Here is a 20,677-nt window from a genome sequence, read left to right as displayed (position 1 = left end):
GAAAAGATGCTCCTAGAATTTAGAAACAATAATTTTCAGAATATGGATAGACTTCTATAGGTCACATAGCCCTTCAAGAACTTTATAAAAGGCTATGGACAGACAGCTGAATGTCCCTATCTTACTTCATTTTTGTAAACATACTCAGCTTCTGAAAGAATTCAGTGTGAGGTCTAGGGTAGTGGCTTAGCAGAAGAGTGTTCTCCTAGCATGTGTGAGGCCCTGGGTTCAATCCTCAGCATCACATATAAATAAACAAAATAAAGGTATTGTGTGTTCACCTACAACTAAAAAAAATATTTAAAAAAAATTCAGTCCAAGACTTGTGGTATCTAGTGAGAAAATTATCTGATGTAGTGATTTTCTAAAGTATCTCTGGTGATAAAGAAAACTATTATCTCCAGTTTAGTTCAGAATTGAAATGATCATTATAATAATTATATATCAAATCTCCTCATTTTATATAACAGGAAAATGAGTTCCAGAGTCTGATAGGTAGGTAGAAGTTTATTCAGGATTAAAACTCATGTCTTAATTTTTAGTACAGTACTCTTCCTATCACTCTGAAAAGGAGCTCTTAAGGAATATTTGATATGTATAAGTCTCTTTTATCTCCCCTTACCCCACTTTTTCTCAATCACATTCTAAACAACTATTAATGCGGCTCTAAAGTAGATATGTGACTTCTAAGAGACTCCCCAATCCAATTAATTAAGTCTTCTATTCTGAAAATGTACATGTCCTTGACCTACATTTGATATATATATGTACATGGCCACTTTGTGTCTCATTCTAATATATATATATATATATATATTATATACATAGCTGTTGTATGATAGTGCTGATATAAGTACTGAAAATCAGTTGTTTTTAATATTTCTTTGTACTCACATGCAGTGGTTCTGATACTACCTCAGATTCACATGGGAGTTTTTAAAGTACAGCTTCCCAGCAACTCAGGAAGATGATGCAAGTCTGAAACCGGTCTCTACAACTTAGGGAGACCCTTTCTTTAAAAAAAAAGGGGGCGGGGGCTGGGAATGTAGCTCAGTTGTAGTGTGCCTAAGAGTTCAATTAGAAGGAAGGGACATGAATCAAATGTATGAAATATGATATGTCAAGAGCTTTGTAATGTTTTGAACAACTAATAATAAAAAAAGAAGAAGGAAGGGAGGAAGAGAAAAGGGAAAAGGAGAGGGAGAAAGGAAAAGGAAGAAGGGGGGGCTGGGGTTGTGGCTCAGCAGTAGAATACTTGCCTAGCATGTGTGAGGCCCTGGGTTCGATCCTCAGCACCACATAAAAATAAATAAATAAAATAAAGATATTGTGTCCAATTACAACTAATATATATATATATATATATATATATATATATATATATATATATATATATATAAAGAAAAGGAAGAAGGGGAAGGTGAAAGGAAGAAAGGAGGGAAGGAGGAAATATAGCTTCCTGAGCCTCACTACAGATTTGAATAAGAATCTTTGTGGTTGGAATCTAGGAATCTTTGCTTTTGAAACAAAAAAGACAGTGTAGAAAAATATCCTTGAACATTATTAAAGGAAATGTCATAGTATTTCTAAAAAAGCAATCTGGAAATATCTATTAAAAATTAAAAATATAAGCTGGGTGCAGTGGTGTACACCTGTAATCCTATCGGCTCGGAAAGCTGAGGCTGGAGGATCACGAGTTCAAAGCCAGCCTCAGCAATGGCGAGGCACTAAGCAACATAGTGAGACCCTGTCTCTAAATAAAATACAAAATTAGGTTGGGGATGTAGGGATGTGGCTCAGAGGTTAAGTGTCCCTGAGTTCAATCTCCAGTACAAAAAATAATAGTAAATTGAAAATATATGCACTCTCTTGACCAATAATTCTACTCATGAGAATAAGAACAAATACAAATTTATAACAATTTGAACACTTTCTCTTCAGTGCTGAGAATCTGAATAAATTGTTATATCCTTAGCAATTACTTCCCAGCCACTAAAAAATGAGTTAAGTTAAACAAGAGGACTTGGAGAATTTTCATGAAATGTTAAGCTAAAAGAAAAAAAAAAAAAAAAGTCATATGATCCCCAAGCAAAAAAAAAAACAACTAAGTATATGCAGGTCTACATAGGATTATAAGAACAAAAAAAAATACAGATGTATGCATACTATATTGTTACTTGGGGAAGTGAACGTAGAACTGGTTTTAAGAAAAAGAGAAATAGGGCTGGGGTTGTAGCTCAGTAGTAGAGCACTTGCCTAGCACATGTGAGGCACTGGGTTCGATTCTCAGCACTACATAAAAATAAATAAATAAAATAAAGGTATTGTGTCCATCGACAACTAAAAACATTAAAAAGAAATAGATAAGAAAACTGTCTATATTAAAGATAGCATGTATGGCTGGAGGTATAGCTCAGCAGCAGAGTACTTGCCTAGAAGCTGGAGGACCTGGGTTTCAATCCCAGCACTCTAAAACACAAAACACAGCATGTATACTATGATCCCATTTATATAAAATTATTTCCATATGTGTATATATACTTTATATATATACATACTTATACATATATGTTTATATATAATGTGTGTATGTATATGCTTATATATATCCACTTTATTTTTTAAAATTTTATTTATTTTAGTTGTTGATGGGCCTTTATTTTTTATTTGTATGTAGTGCTGAGAATCGAACCCAGTGCCTCACACATTTGAGGCAAGCACTCTACCACTGAGCCATAACCCCAGCCCCATATATTTATACACACACACACACACACACACACACACACTTTAAAGCCATTCTTCAGATGATGACTGTGGACAATTTAATAATAAATTACAGTTGTAATGGTTAGAATTTCGTGTTCCTCTAATTAAGCTTAGTGATTCATAGACAAGGAGGTGGCCATTAGACAATTGCAGTGTGAGCAGATTCTAATTCTTTTTGAGGTATCTGAGCAGAGGATATTGTTGAGGGAATTTCTATATTCAACAGAAGTGGGGTTAATATGATACCTACTCACTGATCAACTGTAACAAAATAAACCAAAAAGCTCAATATTATATATTTCCTGATATTATATAGTAAGTATTACCTATTAAATAATCTTATTTTTAAAAATTAAGATGAGGGCTGGTGATGTGGTTCTGTGATACCTTGCTTGCTAAGCATTTGAGAGGTCGTGTGTGTGTGTGTGTGTGTGTGTGTGTGTGTGTTAGGTATGTGCCACCACTCTGGTGTACACCTAAAATTCCAACTAAGGATCACAAGTTTAAGACTAGCCTGTACAACATAGCAAGACCTTTTCTCAAAATAAAAATTTTAAAAAGACTGGGGCTGTAACTCAGTGATAGAGTTGCCTATAATGCATGAGGCCCAGGATATGATACCAAGTACCAAAAAAAAAAACCAGAACCTGATTTTTTAAAAATACATATATATATTTTTTAGTTGTTGTCAGAACCTGATTTTAATTGCACCCTTAATTCTAAGTACCAACTTATAAGAGAAACAGGGGCTAGAAGAACCTATTTTTAAAACTTTTTGTTTTGTGGTGCTGGGAATCAAACTGCAATAATCTTTTTCAAAAAACCAAAAACTCTACCAAACTACAATCAGTAAAACCTATAATATATAAAATATATAAAATGCTCTAAGACAAATGAACAAACTTCTTCAACAAATAAATGTCAAGGACCCAGGAATAATGATGCTCTCCTATAATTCCAGCCACTACAGAAGTTAAGGCAGGAGGATTACAAGTTGGAGGCCTATCTGGACAACTGTGTAAGATCCTGTCTTAAAATAACAGAAAATAAAAAGAGCTGGTGATGTAATTCAACAGTACAGCCTAGCATATGTGAGGTCCAGATTCAATGCCCAGTACTTCAAAAAGGAAAAAAGAATGGTGTTTAGATTTTTTAGGACTTACAATCATGTGAAAAGATCACATACTATATGACACCATTTATATGAAGTGTCCAGAACAGGTAAGATACAGAAAATAGATTTGTGGGGTTGGAGGGGAGGGATGGAGTACAGGGGAATGACTGCTAATGGGTATAGGATGATAGTAACCTTTTCAGGATGATAGTAACATTTTGAAACAGACAGTAGTGGGTTGAGGATGTGGCTCACTGGTGGAGTGCTGGCCTAGCATGTGCAAAGCCCTGGGTTCAATCTATAGCACTGCCAAAAGAAAAAATAAGGGTTGGGGGGAGGTTAACAATTAAAAGCCAAAAAACCCTGAACTACTGCAATGAGTTAACAACTCTATTAAAAACTATTGTATTATACACTTCAAGTAGGGGAAATGATGGTGTGTAAATTATATATTATAAAGTATTTACTTTTTTAAAGAAATAATCTGGTGCTTAATAAATGCTTTATGATAAGATAAAGAAGTAGCACATGCCTATAATCCCAGCAAGTAAGGAGGCTCAGGCAGGAGGATCTCAAGTTTGAAGCCAGCCTCAGCAATTCAGCAAGAACCTCAGCAAGTTAGTGAGAACTTCAGCAACTCAGTCTTAAAAAATGTCTTTAAAAATAAAAAGGGATGGGGATGTTGCTCAGTGGTAAAGCACCCCTGGGTTCAATCTCCAATAAAGAAAAAAAGTTTATAAAATTGAACTAGGTATTAGCTTTTATTCAGTAGCAAAATAAATGTTATTGTACATTCATATATAACATTATAATCATAAAATTAATTTTTATGAAAAATGCTCATAAATATAATTTAAGAAAATCATGAGACTAAACTTTATACTTACCTTGCTTTTTGCTAAACACAAACAAAATACAGTATATGCGTATTTTTTTTAAAAAGGTTAAAACATTGAGTGAGACTAGCAAAGATTTTTGATATTTTAAAACTACAATTAAAAAGGTTGATCTTTGGAGTATTATAAGGGCTTTTTGTTTTTAAATATAATGTTTAACATTCAACTAGTTAGTTCAATTTACAATGTATTATTTTATGTTTATTAGCATTCTTAAAATACTTAATGTATTTATTCTCCCTTATATCAGAGAGAAAGCTCACTGAAGCAGACTCTAGCTTTTCCTTTTCTTTAGAATATTCCCAATATCACCCCATCCACGTACCTAGAGCACTTAATAAATGTGATTACAAAATCTGCACTAGGAAGCAAATTCTTAGAAACACATCTTAATATCAAATTTTATATTTATGTGGCATTTGCCCACAGCTCCAGGAAACAAAGTAGTATTTAATAAACAAAATGACTATAATTAAATACTGGTTGTCAGCATGCAAGGAATCTGTTCAATTATAAAAGCTGTCCTACACAAGCTGAAGACAAAGTTCTCTGAATTAAATTTTACAGAATAATACATATCATTTTAGAGTTGGAATAGATCTTTTTAAAAAAATCATTGAACTATTTCTCTCATTTTTCAAGTAAAAATTTGTTCCTGGGATATTACGTATCAAATTTATATTCAGAAGTAATGTCAGTATCAGGAAAGTAACTCAGGGTCTGGAGTTAGTGCATGCAATCTAAATTTCAAACATTCTTCATATCTTCAATTTCCAGAATTAAATCTGTGAGGTGAATGAGATGTAGCTTTGACTCCTCAGTCAGTACTATTTTAAGGAGAGTCTGAAGGCTACCCTATAAAATAATACCTTGAAAATTCTGTGAAGACAGGAATTCTGGAAATTCCTAATGGAATAAAGGAAGTTCTTGATATTACTAGTTCATTATGATCTGGAAATGCCATTCATATTAGAGATGTCATTCAATAGGGACACCCCAGCTGCAAGGCAGACCTGGAGGCTCAATCTTGGGATTGGTTTAACTTCTAAACCACAAAATGACATTTCCTCTCATCTTACCCAATTCCCTGCTGAGTCACTCTTAAAGACCTGTGAACCATGCTGTAGCACTGCATACTAGAGAAACCATGGATAAATACTTAGTGGTCTCTTTCTTTAAAAGGAGGAATTCATTTGCAAATTCCTATTTCTACCCCCATTATCCATTCTATCAAGAAAAATATCTTTCTTTCAGCACCTGTCCTGAAGCTCATGAGTAAAGTCAGAAGTTCTACTACCTCTTACCAAGCTACAAATACTACCTGTATAGAATACCACTCCTCTCATATTGTCTTGTTTTTATATAAGCTTTTATATAACCCCTATTTCTTCTTCCCCTGAAATGTATTCTTACCTGTTTGGCTAAGTGGATGCCAAGCCACATTCTGTGGCGCCCATGCAGAAGAGCCATCCTGGGAAGCCTTAAGACTGGCCTGGTAGAGAGATTCCAATTCCGAGGTCTCCTGCTCTGTGTCTTGGTTCCAATGTGGATGTAAAAGGATATGATTTCTCTCTGGATAGGTTACACAGGTATGAGAATCATGGGGAGAGGACTTCATTCCTGGCCCAAGGATCTCATGTTTAAGCTGAGAATCACAGAACCTTGTGACATTCACCCAGGAATCCAAAGGCAAGGAAGTCCCCACATTGATACTGTTACCAATCTCCTTAGGCCTAGGATCTTTTGCTTGGGATAGCTTTCCTTGGTATATACCTGGCTCTCCCAACCTGGGCTGTCCTCCCCTAGAAGTTTCACTATTTGGCTGCCCCGAGTCCATGGCAAGAGAAAGATGGTGGTCAGCAGGATCTTCCCAGGAAGGCAATCTGTCCCTACCATCCAGAGAGGCTTGCTCTTTTGCCCAGGGACAATGGCCTTTCCCTTGACCTTGTTGGAAAGAAGGCTTAGAGTCATAAGGGAAAGAGTTCTTCTTTAGATTTCCAAGACTTCTCTCTTGGGAACCTGAAGCATCCCTCATGGAGGCACACTGCATCTTCTGGAATTGCTCTGCCAGTGAGCGGACAAGTCCCTTTGTGCTGGGAAACTCTGGTCTACATGGCTCCTCACTGCTTCCATCCACTTTTGAAGTCAGAGAAGTTTGGAGGCTTTGGGCTTGGAGGCATTGGTTAGTTTTCTGCACAGGATCAGAAGAATGAAGCACAGATGAAGCAGCAGCAGACATTATGGGGTGGCAGGCCCTATATGTGGGAATACTGGGTTGAACTAATGAATTTGAAGGACTATAGCCTAGGCTGTGTGTTTCTCCTCTCTCTGAGGTGGCTCTTCCTGTTAGGTGTGACCAAGACATCACCAGGGATGAGTCAGTAGGATTCCTCTTTTCTTGGGATGGCTGTTCTTGAGCAATGTTCCTTCCTTCGTGTAGAGAGAACCTGCTGTAACTGTTGTTATCACCCCTTTGCCCTGGCAGTTTACCCTCTGAGGCATCCAATGGCACACAATCAAGGTGAGAATTCTCAGTTCTCCCTGGTGTTTTAGGTAAACACTGCCTGTGGAATACAGAAGGGTCAATGCTGTCCACCTCAACTGAAGTCAGAAGCTTTGAGGCAGATTTACTGGGGGAACTGTGCTGTGGGGCAGATGAAGCAGGTAACTCTGGGAACAGTAATGAGTGTGACTCATGGCAGGAAGCAGGTGAGTGTAAGAAAGAAGAACTGGCCCCAAAATCTGTATCCGTGCAGGGTTCCAGTTGGGCCTCGTGGCTTAACAATACTTGGAGCGGGATAGGCTGTTCACTGAAACAAATGGAGAATATTATTGTCAATAAGGTGATTGACAAGAACACTTCCAAGAAGAACTGTTCATTCCATTCCCATTTATAGTTATCCACAGAAGGAATGATGAAAATAAATGAAGCTGGGTGCAATGGTACACACCTGTTATCCCAGCAACTTGAGAGGCTGAGGAAGATTTCAAGTTTGAGGCCAGCCTCAGCAACTTAAAACCCTGTCTCAAACTGAAAATAAGGGCTACTGATATAGTTCAGTGGTAGAGATCCCTTGAGTTCAAACCCCAGTACTGGGGTAAAAAACAAGAAAATAAAAAAAGAAACAGAGCCAGGCACAATGGTGCACATCTGTAATCCCAGCAACTCAGGAGGCTGAGACAGGAGGGTAAAATTTCAAGGCCAGCCTCAGCAACTTAGTGAGACCCTGTCTCAAAATAAAAAATAAAAAGGACTAGGGATTGCCCCAGTACCAAAAAAAATTTTTTTTAATTTATTAAAAAAAAAAAAAAAAGGAAGAAATGGAAAGACAAGCACAAGTAGGGTCAATAATTTAGAGGTTAACAAAAGAAAAGACTCCCCTACATATACCACTCACGCTCAGATAAACAGGTAATATCAATCCTTCACCAGAATTGCACACAGCAATATTAAGTACAGTCCTTGCCAATATTCTTCACTACATTAAAGTCCCTTTCCAAACACATTCTACTTGAAAATTTAAAAATCAAAATTGCTAGTCTCACATGCAGATGACAACGGAAGGTAAGCAAAATGAGTGGTTTTCACACAGAACAGCAAAAATCCAGGATGCTATACAAGGAGGGAAATGCTACATAAGGTTCTGTGAGGTAGCTCAACCAAAGGAACCAAGAGGCTACAAATACAGAATACAGGTGATTCATGTTCATAGGATTACACAAATCAACTACTTCAAATTTGTCTTTATTATCTAGGTTTTACTGTATTATTCACTCAGATGTTTTCTTAAAGTAATATACCATATTCTCTTAAGATTTAGTTGGTTTCTAATTGTTTTATATTTCTGACCCCCCAAAAAAATGCAATGTTACAAGCACATAAATAAAATCCCAACTTTTCAAATTCTGAATTTTCAGATTATGGATGCTCAACCTGTGCATCCTTATCTGAAAAATGAGGATTTTGCTTTCCAAAATGTGTGAAATTTTGGATTTTCCGGTTCCTAATCTGAAAATCCAAAATTTGAAATGCTCCAAAAAATCTGAAACCATTTGAGTGCAGACAAGACACTGAAACAGTTTTGGATTCCGGAGTATTTTGGACTTCAATTCTTTTTCTTTTTCTTTGGTACCAGCTATTGAACCGAGAGGTGCTTAACCACTGAGCCACACCCCCAGCCTTTTTTACATTTTGTTTAGAGACAGGGTCTCACTAAATTGCTTAGAACCTCGCTAAATTGCTGAGGCTGGCTTTGAACTCATGATCCTCCTGCCTCAGCCTCCCAAGCTGCTGGGATTACAGACATGCACCATCATGCCCGGCTTTTTTTTTTTTTTTTGGAATTGAATTTTTGGATTAGGAATCCTCAACCAGTAAAGACCATGCAAATATTCCAAAATCTGGGGGAGAAAACTGAAATCTGAAACATTTTTGGTTCCAAGTATTTTGGGTAAAGTGTATATGACCTATATGCTATAAACTATGCTATGTTAGTCACCCAGTCACTCTTGTAACATATACTTGTATGGAAAAATCTAACCATAAAAGGCATACTACATAATGGTCGATGACATACATTTTGGCACCAAACAGACAGACCTAGATTTGAATTCTATACTTCTACTGTTATAAGCCAAGTAATCTTAGTTTTCCTGAGCTCAAGTCTCCTTATTTATAAAGAATGCTAACTAATAGTTCCTATTTTTTTTTGTGTGTGTGGGGAATATATATATTTAGTTGTAGATAGAAAAATACCTGTATTTTGATTTATTTTTATGTGGTGCTGAGGATCGAACCTGGTGCCCCACAAATGCAAGGCAAGCACTCTACTGCTGAGCCACAACCCCAGCCCTAAAGTCCCTATCTTATAAGGATATTTTGATAATGAAATAAAATACATAAAATGCTTAGCTCAGGCCTGGATCCTAGGTAATGTTCACAAAATACTGGCTGGAGTATAGCTCAATGGAAGAGCACTTGCCTAGCATGTACACAGCCAAGGGTTGGATGCCTTTATTATATTTTTATTTTGAAAACTACTCAAACTTATTAACAGACAAATTTAATTTTTACTTAAATTCACTTATTCTAATTAAAAGCCAAATTTAAAGGCCAAGATGTGTGAACTATATCAATGGCTACTAGGGCTTTTTTCCTAATCAATCTTTTCAATAGACTTCTCTCTCTCCCCTGTAGTCACCGAGACAAGGACAGCTTCTGCTGTGGAGTACCCATGGTCACTTTCTCCCCTGGCATCTATAAACTCATGTGGTTCCCAAGCACTACCTTGTCAGCTGAGGGACGGCCCCCCCCTGTGATGGGAGGCAGGCTGAGGGCTGCGACGGCTGCTGCGATGATTGCTGCTGCTGCAATGATTGCTGCTGCTGCATGCGATCCTGCAGGCTCCTTGCTTTTCGAATACTGATTTGCAACTTCTTATCGACTAGGGCTCTGCTGTGCGTGCTAGAGCTGGCACCATGCAGGGCAAGTCTTAGTTTAGCTAAAATGCAAAAGAAAATATAGCAGAAACAGAACACAAAATACAAATAAAAATAAAACAAATAAAACTGAATCAAAAAGAAGCAAAGATATGCAGTAAAACAAAATATGCAGCAGGAATGCAAGGCATGGACCATGCATACACTGTCCAGGGGCACAGAGCTAGCTCTGGCTATAAGGAACATACATGGAAGCTATGGAGGCCAAAGAAGTTAATTTAAATTATTAAACACACACACACACACGCACACACACACACACCAACTAAAACAAATCAGGAAGATAAACTAGTGCTCAGAGATTGTCACTCTTGTCCTTTCCAACTGACCTGTTCGACTCTGGTCTCCACACACTGCTCCCAACTCCCCCTTCCTGATGGCCAACAGCAGAAATAAGATCCAAACCTGCATCTGTCTTTACAGAGCACAGCTTCATGTGGTCATATAAAATTGGATACCAATTCTAAACTTTATTCCCTGGCTGTAACATTATGGTGCTGCATACCAGAAGGCAGGGGAGAAACAAAAAGAATCAAATATTGCAGTGGAAAGTTACAAGCCTGGGAAGTCATGGCCAATTAACTCAGTTTTTCTGCCATAAGTTTCAACTTACTAGAGAAAGAGCAGACTAACTTGCTATCTGAAGTCTAACTTCTTGGGATAAGAAGGTAGGCATGGCTGGAGAAGTCATCTATGGATTCCTGTTGAGGGTAATTCCAGTAAATATCCACAAGCCACAGTTACAATGCCAGGCACATTTAGAAATCTGAAGGATGCCAGGAGCGGTGGCACACACCTATAATTGCAGCAACCTGGGAGGCTCAAACAGGAGGACTACAAGTTCAAGGCCAGCCTTGCCAATGTGGTGAGGGCCTAAGCAATTTAACAAGATCCTGTCACAAAGTAAAAAAATAAAAAGGGCTGGGGATGTAGCTCAGTGACAAAGTGCCCTGGGTTCAATCCTTGGTACCAAAAACAGAAGAGAAGAGAAGAGAGACGGGAAGAGAAGGGAAGGGAAGAGAAGAGAAGGGAAAGGAAAGGGGAGGTAGAAGGAGAAGAGGAAGGGGAAGGGGAGGGAAAAGGGAAAGGGAGGGGAGGGAAAAGAAATCTGAAGGGCATAGATAGCTAAAGGGCCTCACTTTGGAAATGTGAGAGTTAAGAAACATAAAAATTATTTTTATAGTCATCTGAGCGACAACACTAATACCTATTATGAAGTTAGTAAAAAATGCCATAGCCATAGCGGTTAGAGTTACTTACAGATAGCTTCGTTACAAAGAGCCAAAGCTGCAGCACAGTCTCCCTTTTGTTCCAGATGCAGCGACTCTTCAAACATTGAATTTGCCTCTTGCAGAGACCTCTCAAAGCCGTCACTCCTCCCTGAAAGGGCCAGTACTTTTTGTTTTCATTATAATTAATTCCAACTTCATCTATGTACTGCTGTTTCCCTTTGGTGCACACAGATCCTTGTTGCCAAGTCATTGGTCTATCCTTATTTCAACTGTCCATTACTATTAAGAAGTCCCTGAAACAAGTATGACACCCATTTTTGCTTTACCCAAGATCTTCCAAGGCCCTGAAAGAGAGGCATGTCATTGCCAGCCACATGTTCTAACTCGAAGACTTCTCAGGGACTCCCTCCATGAAAGAACAAAATATGTCTATAACAACATGAGTTCTCATGGCTAAAACTGAACTGCTCTTCCATAGTGTTACAGTATACATCCTGCCACAGTATCAGAACACCACAGACTTCCAATGCTGTTATGGCAAAGATGGCTTCACTATTCTATGAAAAGTATTCCATATCACTTCTTTCCTATAGCAATTCACAGAGATCTCTTCATCACCCTTAACTAGAAAGTCAGTAAAACTCTTGGGCACAGGGGGTCTACAGTTCCTACCATGGCAGTTGAATTGCATTTGTTGTTACATAAACATACCTTTCATCAGCACTACTAAGTATTTATTTTTATCATGCCCTTGCTCATCAAAACTATCCCCAAAAGGCACCTTCCCATATAGCAAGCTGAGGATATTCCTTTCTCCTCTCAAAGTGGATGAGTTTCAAAGCAGCTGCTGAAGAGTCCAGAGGAAAAGGCAAGGAAATAAGTAAAGGCAACTTCTGTAAATGAACCCTGAAGCTTATTTACCCCCTTGCCTTCTACTCTCTCATAACCATAAATTGGTAAAAAACTATAATTTACATTCATCTACCACTGGGATTGACACTGAACATTTACAAGGGGGAGGGGCTGTGGGGCAGGGATCAAACTGTCTTAATCATTCTTCTCCATAATGTCTTCTTATCTCCAGCTGGAAGTCCTAAGAAAAGATCTTCCATATCCCTAAAATTCCCTTCTTAATTCACCCTGGCTTTTAGAAAGTACTTCCACTACTACAACAGAAGTAGCAGGTTAGTTCTGAAGAAGCTGGCACTCAGGTTTCACCTCATCAATAGAAGTGTGGTTTTCCCCATCCCCAGGTCCAAAGTTCTTCCATTATATTTGAAATCAACTGAATTTATACTACCAATATAATCAGAGATGGTAGCTAAAGCCATTAAAAAAAAAAAATAAGTTTACAGGCTAGGAATGGTAGAGCACTTGCCTAGCATGCACAAAGACCTGTGTTCGATCCCCAGACCTGCAAAAATAAAATGAATGCTCAAATTTATTTAATATCCTTGCCTTCTACTCACTCATAACCGTAAATTGGTAGAAAGCTATTATTTAGGTTCACCAATAATTGGAATTCAAATTAAGCCTTCACAAAGTCCCAGGTGGAAAGAAAAGATCTTAGGCAAACTACAGTTAATGACTATACTGGATATAAATTCTTTTTTTATTTTTTATTTTTTTACTTGTAGAGGGACACAATACCTTTATTTTACTTATTTATTTTTTATGTGGCTCTGATAATTGAACCCAGTGTCTCATACATGTTAGGCAAGCGCTCTATCACTGAGCCACATCTCGAGCCCCATGGATTTAAATTCTTATCATCCAAAATCTTAGCACTTTGTTCCTTCTCTCAGGAGATCCAAAATGTATGAAGAACTGACAAATACAGGCAGGGAGATTCCCTCTAAACTGTACTGCTCAATTGACAGAGGAGGGAAAAGACAAGGAGAAAGATGACAAGATCCCTCTTTCGAAATAATATAAATTTGTGACACCAAAGTGATTTAGCTAAAGGTCAAAATGGAAGAAAAGACTACCCAAATACAGAGACAACTAAGGAATTGGGCATTTTTATTTATTTTTTTATTTTTGCCTTTTTTTTTTTTTTTTTTTTGGTACCAGGGATTGAATCCAGGGATCCAGGGGTGCTTAACCACTGAGTCACATCCCCTGCTGAGAGCCATAGCCAAGTAGGAATGACGCATGGCAATTTCCTTGTCAGCCTACCCAATGTTGCTTAGAGGGAGGACTCTCCATTGTGGAAATGGGCTTGCCTTGGACCCAGGTCATTTGCAATGACATTGCATGAATGTTTGAGAGTTTTGATTTGAAAGGTGACCTTGCTCAGGGATTAGGGTGGATCAGGGTTTAGGGTGGATCTGGGTTTAGGGAGGATCCTGCTGGGAATAGGGCGTTTCCAGGTTTAAGGTGGATCCTGCTGGGAATAGGGCATATTCTGCTGCCTCAGGCGCCTGCTCCTTGAGTTCGTGTTGAGTTCTCCGGGGATTCAGAGGGTTTTTGGTATGCAGAGCCCAGTGGAGGGTGTGGATTTTCCCAGAACGTGCATGTAGAGTGCAGGTGAGAGTTCGGGAATAAAGAGTTGCTGTTTGAATCTACAAGGCTGTGAGTGGCTTGTGATTTTGTGCCCAGCCAGGCTGCGGCAATCCCCAGTCCTTTTTAATATTTTATTTAGGAGATAAGAGTCTCACTGAGTTGCTTAGGGCCTCGCTTAGTTGCTGAGCTGGCTTTGAACTTGTGATCCTCTTACCTCAGCCTTCTGAGCCACTGGGAATGCAGGCATGTGCCACTATGCCCAGCTAGGAATTGGGCATTTAAAACTCATTTTAAAACAAATACAATGCCTGGGAAATATATGACAGTTGCTTTGAATCAAAGACAGTAGGGGTTGGGGATATAGCTCAGCTGGCAGAGTGCTTGCCTCCCATGCACAAGGCCCTGGGTTCAATCCCCAGCACCACAAAAAAAAAAAAAAAAAAAAAGAATGAATGTTGAGGGCTGGGTTGTGGCTCAATGGTAAAGCACTTTCCCAGCCTGTGTGAGATACTGGATTTGATCCTCAGCACCACATAAAAATAAATAAGTAAGATAAAGGTATTGTGGAGGGGGAAAAAAAAAGTAGGACTGCTGGGCATGCCACGATGGAGCATGCCTGAAATCTCAGAGACATGGGAAGATGAGACAAGAGAATTGCAAGTTTGGAGCCAGCTGGTGAATTTAACAGGACCATGTTTCAAAATAAAAAATAAGGCTGGGTGCAGTGGTGCACACCTATAATCCCAGGGGCTCAGGAGGCTGAGGCAGGAAGATTGCAAGTTCAAAGCCAGTCTCAGTAACTTATTGAGGCTCTAAGCAATTTAGTCAGACCTTGTCTCAAAAGAAAAAATGAAATGGGCTGGGGATGTGATGTGGCTCAGTAGTTAAGTGCCCCTGGGTTCAATCCCTGGTACAAAAAAAAAAAAGAAAAAGTAAATTAAGGGGCTAGGAATGCAGAGCTCAATGTAAGAGCACTTGCCTAGCATGCATGAGAGTCTGGGCTCAATCCCCAGCACCACATGAATTTTTGTAAAAAGTAAATTAGGAAAATAAAAGTAAATTAGGCTTTGGGTTCTCAGATCCTATTTGACAGATCTACTTCCCTGAAGCTCCAGGTGAGATTATCTCCGGGTATGTTTTTTTTTTTTTTTTCCAGCAAATAGAATGTGGCTCACTTCTTTTTTGCTGTTTTTGAATTGAGGCTACTTTCATTTATACCTTCTGTAGAGATGTTCATGGAATATATTTTTCATGAATAATATACTATCTCTGATCTATTGGGCTTTAGTAGACATGCCCAAAATTAGTATCTATCTCTTATCACAAGGCTTGTCACCTCTTACTTTAACTCTCACTGGAACGGCTGACTTAAAAAAATATATAACTTTTAAAGAGAATACAGAGAACTTACAAGCTTGGATCTTTTTTCATATCTTTTCTCTCTGTTCGCATTACTAACAACCTAATTCTCATAACAATTACCCTGATTCTGCAGTTCATCCAAGTCCATGAAGCGGCTGGGATGAGGGTTAAACCCTTTAGCAACCTCTAATTCTTTCTCCCGTTTCCTTCGAAGTTCCTGTTCCTGGGCCCTCCTGGTCACCTCTTCCTGCAATTCATCCAGTTCACTTTTAGAAGATACCTCCCCACCTAGGACATAAGCAAAGGAGAAGCTAAATCAACATTTCTATAAAAAAGATAAAACACCTGCTGAATTTATGACTACTTTGATATAAGTTTTTTTTTTCCTTTTGGAACTCTTCTCTTTAATTTGAAGTAAATGTTCTGAATACTGATATCCATATCAAATTCTGGGCCCTGAATAATAAAAATCACAGCAAAACAAAAAAACTATGAACATTTGATGTATAACAACATGACACCTAACACTTGCTAAACATTTTCAATGTATTAGGAACAGTTTTAAGCACTTTTACATATATTATTTAACATTCATAATTGATGATGAGAATTACCTTCATTTTGGGAATGAGAAAGTTGAGTCATGAAAAGAGTAACACAGTTGGCAAAAGGTAGAGGTAACTTCAAATCACTAAGTTAAATTCATAATCCATGCTCTTAACCAATAGGAAGCACTCTATCAGAGCTTCAAGCAAGTCATTTGGGCTTCTCGCCCTTAATTTCTTTCTTTCTTTTTTCTTTTCATTTTTGTGGTGCTAAGGATTGAACCCATGGCCTTGTGCATATGAGGCAAGCACTCTACCAACTGAGCTATATCCCTAGCCCTTGCCCTTAATTTTAATCTTCTCTTTAATGAATTTGTAAAATGTCCACAGTAGTAAAAACTCCACTGCATAAGTGTTCATAGATTTAGAATGATTTCCATGATAAATTGTTTATCATGTATTATATCATGTATAGTATGTATAATAATATATATAATATGTATAGTATGATTTCTTCTTTTTTTGGTACTGGGGATTGAACTCAGGGCCACTCAACCACTGAGCCACATCCTCAGCCCTATTTTGAATTTTATTTAGAGACAGGGTCTCACTGAGTTGCTTAGTCCCTTGCTAAGTTGCTGAGGCTGGCTTTGAACTCACAATTCTCCTGCCTCAGCCTCCAGAGCTGCTGGGACTACAGGCATGCACCATCATGCACGGCTCATTTTTTTTTTTTTAAATGGTGTTGAGAAGCTGGGGATATAATTCAGTGGTATAACACTTGCCTAGTATGTGTAAGGACCTGGATTTGATCATCAGCACTATAAAAAACAAACAAACAAAAAATAATGGTGAGGGCTGGGGATATGGCTCAGTGGTGGAGTGCTCGCCTAGCACACGTAAGTCACTGGGTTCGATCCTCAGCACCACTTAAAAATAAATAAAATAAAGGTATTGTGTCCATCTACAACTAAAAATATTTTTTTAAAAAATGATGGTGACCCATATATATATATATATATATATATATATATATACACACACACACACACACACACACATACATATATACCTAAAGTATATACTGTATAAGCATAAAAAAGGAGGTAGAAATATATATAACATAATAATAATACTGATAACCTTCGATTTCAGGAGGCAAAAGCAGGTTAATAAATTATTGCACTTGATTTACTTCTATAGTTTTTTCACATTTTTATTGTTGCATTATAATTGTACATAACTGTGGAATTTGTTGTTGCATATTCATACATGCACATAATATAGCAATATAATTTGGTCTATATTACTCCTCAGTATTTCCCTTTCCCTTCCCTCCTTCCTCCCTCTGGTCTCTTTCCTCTACTCTAATGATCTCCCTTCAATTTTTAGGAGATCCCTCCCACTTTTCTGTTCATTTTTCCTCTCTAGCTTCCACATGAGAAAAAACATGTGATTGTAGTTTTTTATTTTTTTTAAGTGATTGAACCTCATATAAAAAGTGCCATGCCAGGTGCAGTGGCGCACATGTAATCCCAGCAACTCGGAAGGCTAAGTCAGGAGGATTGTGAGTTCAAACCCAGCCTCAGCAAAAGCAAGTTGCTAAGGAACTCAGTGAGATGGCATCTCTAATAAAATATTAAAAAAAGGGCTGGGGATGTAGCTCAATGGTTAAGTGTCCCTGAGTTTAATCCCTGGTACTACCCCCTGCTAAAAAATAAATGCCTTAATAGAATGATTAGATAAAACTGTGGGACATGTAGGGCTTATTATACAAAGAGGATGGTGGAATTATATGTTAGGGGAAGAATTTTGTCATAACTTTTTTTGTTGTGAATTTTGTTGTGGAATCCTGTCAGATTCTATGTAGCTGATCCAGAATTGAGGATTACTGGGGAAATCATGAGATTCACTCTTTAGTATACTGCAAAGGTACTGACTATCTGAAGAGGGAAAAAAAGGGCAATATGCTTATGTATGATCACATGTTTCTTAAAAGAATGTCACTCAACATGAAAGAAATTAAAATATAGGAAACACACAAACCAAATGTGTAACTTCACTGGGAAGCATGAATTTCTTCCACTGGTCTCTAATTTACTCTTTTTTTTTTTTTAATTTTTTATTGTTGGTTGTTCAAAACATTACATAGTTCTTGATATATCATATTTCACACTTTGATTCAAGTGGGTTATGAACTCCCATTTTTACCCCGTATACAGATTGCAGAATCATATCAGTTACACATCCATTGATTTACATGTCGCCATACTAGTGTCTGTTGTATTCTGCTGCCTTTCCTATCCTCTACTATCCCCCCTCCCCTTCCCTCCCCTCCCCTCTTCTCTCTCTACCCCCTCTACTGTCATTCATTTCTCCCCCTTGTATTATTTTTCCCTTTCCCCTCACTTCCTCTTGTAATTTTGTATAACCCTGAGGGTCTCCTTCCATTTCCATGCAATTTCCCTTCTCTCTCCCTTTCCCTCCCACCTCTCATCCCTGTTTAATGTTAATCTTCTTCTCATGTTCTTCGTCCCTACTCTGTTCTTAGTTACTCTCCTTATATCAAAGAAGACATTTGGCATTTGTTTTTTAGGAATTGGCTAGCTTCACTTAGCATAATCTGCTCTAATGCCATCCATTTCCCTGCAAATTCTATGATTTTGTCATTTTTTAATGCAGAGTAATACTCCATTGTGTATAAATGCCACATTTTTTTTATCCATTCGTCTATTGAAGGGCATCTAGGTTGGTTCCACAGTCTTGCTATTGTGAATTGTGCTGCTATGAACATCGATGTAGCAGTGTCCCTGTAGCATGCTCTTTTTAGGTCTTTAGGGAATAGACCGAGAAGGGGAATAGCTGGGTCAAATGGTGGTTCCATTCCCAGCTTTCCAAGAAATCTTCATATTCAAACACTGAAAGAAAATGGGTTCCAACCAAGAATTGTGTATCCAGCGAAATTAAGCTTCAGGATGGAAGATGAAATTAAAACTTTCCACAATAAACAAAAGTTAAAAGAATTTGCAGCTAGAAAACCATCTCTTCAAAACATCCTCAGCAAAACATTACAGAAAGAGGAAATGGAAAATAACAATGAAAACCAACAGTGGGAGGTAGGACAGTAAAGGGGGGGAAAAATAATCAAAGAGGAAAACTAACCATGTTTAGTAACATAAATAAACAAATATGGCTGGAAAAACAACCCACATCTCAATAATGACCCTAAATGTTAATGGCTTAAACTCACCAATTAAGAGACACAGGCTAGTAGAATAGATCACAAAACAAGACCCAACAATATGCTGCCTACAGGAGATGCATTTGATAGGAAAAGACATACATAGGCTGAAGGTGAAAGGTTGGGAAAAATCATATCACTCATATGGACTTCGGAAACAAGCAGGAGTGTCCATACTCATATCAAATAAAATAGATTTCAAGCCAAAGTTAATCAAAAGGGATAAAGAGGGACACTACATACTGCTCAAGGGAACCATACACCAACAAGACATAACAATCATAAATATATATGCCCCAAACAATGGTGCAGCTATGTTCATCAAACAAACTCTTCTCAAGTTCAAGAGTCTAATAGACCACCATACAATAATCATGGGAGACTTCAACACACCTCTCTCGCCACTGGACAGATCTTCCAAACAAAAGTTGAATAAGGAAACTATAGAACTCAATAACACAATTAATAACCTAGACTTAATTGACATGTATAGAATATACCACCCAACATCAAGCAGTTACACTTTTTTCTCAGCAGCACATGGATCCTTCTCAAAAATAGATCATATATTATGTCACAGGGCAACTCTTAGACAATATAAAGGAGTAGAGATAATACCATGCATCTAATTTACTCTTAACCCAGTATTCCTAACGTATATGACTCTATGGGTATTACTCTGTTCTACCAGATGTCAGCAACCTATAGCACACATATTAAAAAACTAAAATGGTTTGTGTATTTTTATTAATACTGCTGCATCCCCCCTATCCAACCACCTGTAAGAACCTTCAGTAACTGTCAAGAGACTTGGTAGTTAAGACTAGGATGTACAGGCAAGGGCAATGTTAAGTTTGAATCACTTATTTCACAGTTTTGCCCATAGCCTATATGTCCTTTTTGTATCTCAATTCATAGTACTAATCAATAATAAACTAATTTCTGAGGAAGCTACCCCTATACTAAGGAAAACACTAAGAGTTATTCTTTTTAAGAATGGAGTTGTTATTACTGCTGTTCACCAATTTTTTCTCCCTTTATTCCCAAGGACTCTCCCCAAAGTAGAAACACTGAGGCAAGTCATGATACAGAACAACAACAACAAAAAAGATAAATCCAAAGATGGAGCAGCTAGAAAACCTCCGTATTAACATTCTGAAGATATACTCAAACTATAACTGTCCTCTAACTTATTTAAATCTACTCAGGTAAGGCTGTTCCCCAAATAGAATTAATCTTCAAATCCAGTCCTCCAAATCCACTCTCCTTCTGCTTACCTGAAAGGGGTTGAGTTTTTGTCCAGCCACTCATGGATATTGTGGAGTCCACCTCTAGGATGCTACTGCTGTGAGACTTTGGGATATGACGCCAAGAAGGGACTATCCCAGCTGATCTCTTAGCACTTGGATCCCTTCAAAAAAGAACCCAGAATCTAGTAGAAGCATCAGAAGGGTGATTACTTGCAATACTAACAAGACTAAATTCCTACAACAAAACATCAAATTAATATAATT

The 20,677-nt window shown here is 37.9% G+C and overlaps 1 protein-coding gene across 14 annotated transcripts in view; it reads right to left on the bottom strand.

Moving 5' to 3' along the window:
* Positions 1-20,677, bottom strand: part of Usp54 (ubiquitin specific peptidase 54) — a 134,491-nt gene that overhangs the window by 7,143 nt on the left and 106,671 nt on the right. For 13 of the 14 annotated variants that reach the window (XM_071611167.1, XM_071611165.1, XM_071611168.1 and 10 more), the window contains 5 exons: positions 20,441-20,574; positions 15,498-15,665; positions 11,539-11,658; positions 10,067-10,280; positions 6,193-7,589 (listed from right to left, as the gene is read on the bottom strand). In XM_071611167.1, coding sequence (XP_071467268.1) covers positions 6,193-7,589; positions 10,067-10,280; positions 11,539-11,658; positions 15,498-15,665; positions 20,441-20,574 — 2,033 coding nt within the window. Of the gene's footprint in view, positions 1-6,192; positions 7,590-10,066; positions 10,281-11,538; positions 11,659-15,497; positions 15,666-20,440; positions 20,575-20,677 lie in introns of those variants that run through there. The other variant, XM_071611172.1, reaches the window with a different exon arrangement.

This window comes from Marmota flaviventris, chromosome 4 (genome assembly GCF_047511675.1).
Source record: "Marmota flaviventris isolate mMarFla1 chromosome 4, mMarFla1.hap1, whole genome shotgun sequence".
NCBI classification, from domain to species: Eukaryota; Metazoa; Chordata; class Mammalia; order Rodentia; family Sciuridae; genus Marmota; species Marmota flaviventris.
Note: the sequence above shows the minus strand (reverse complement) of the source record. Positions and strands in the feature narration are given on the sequence as shown.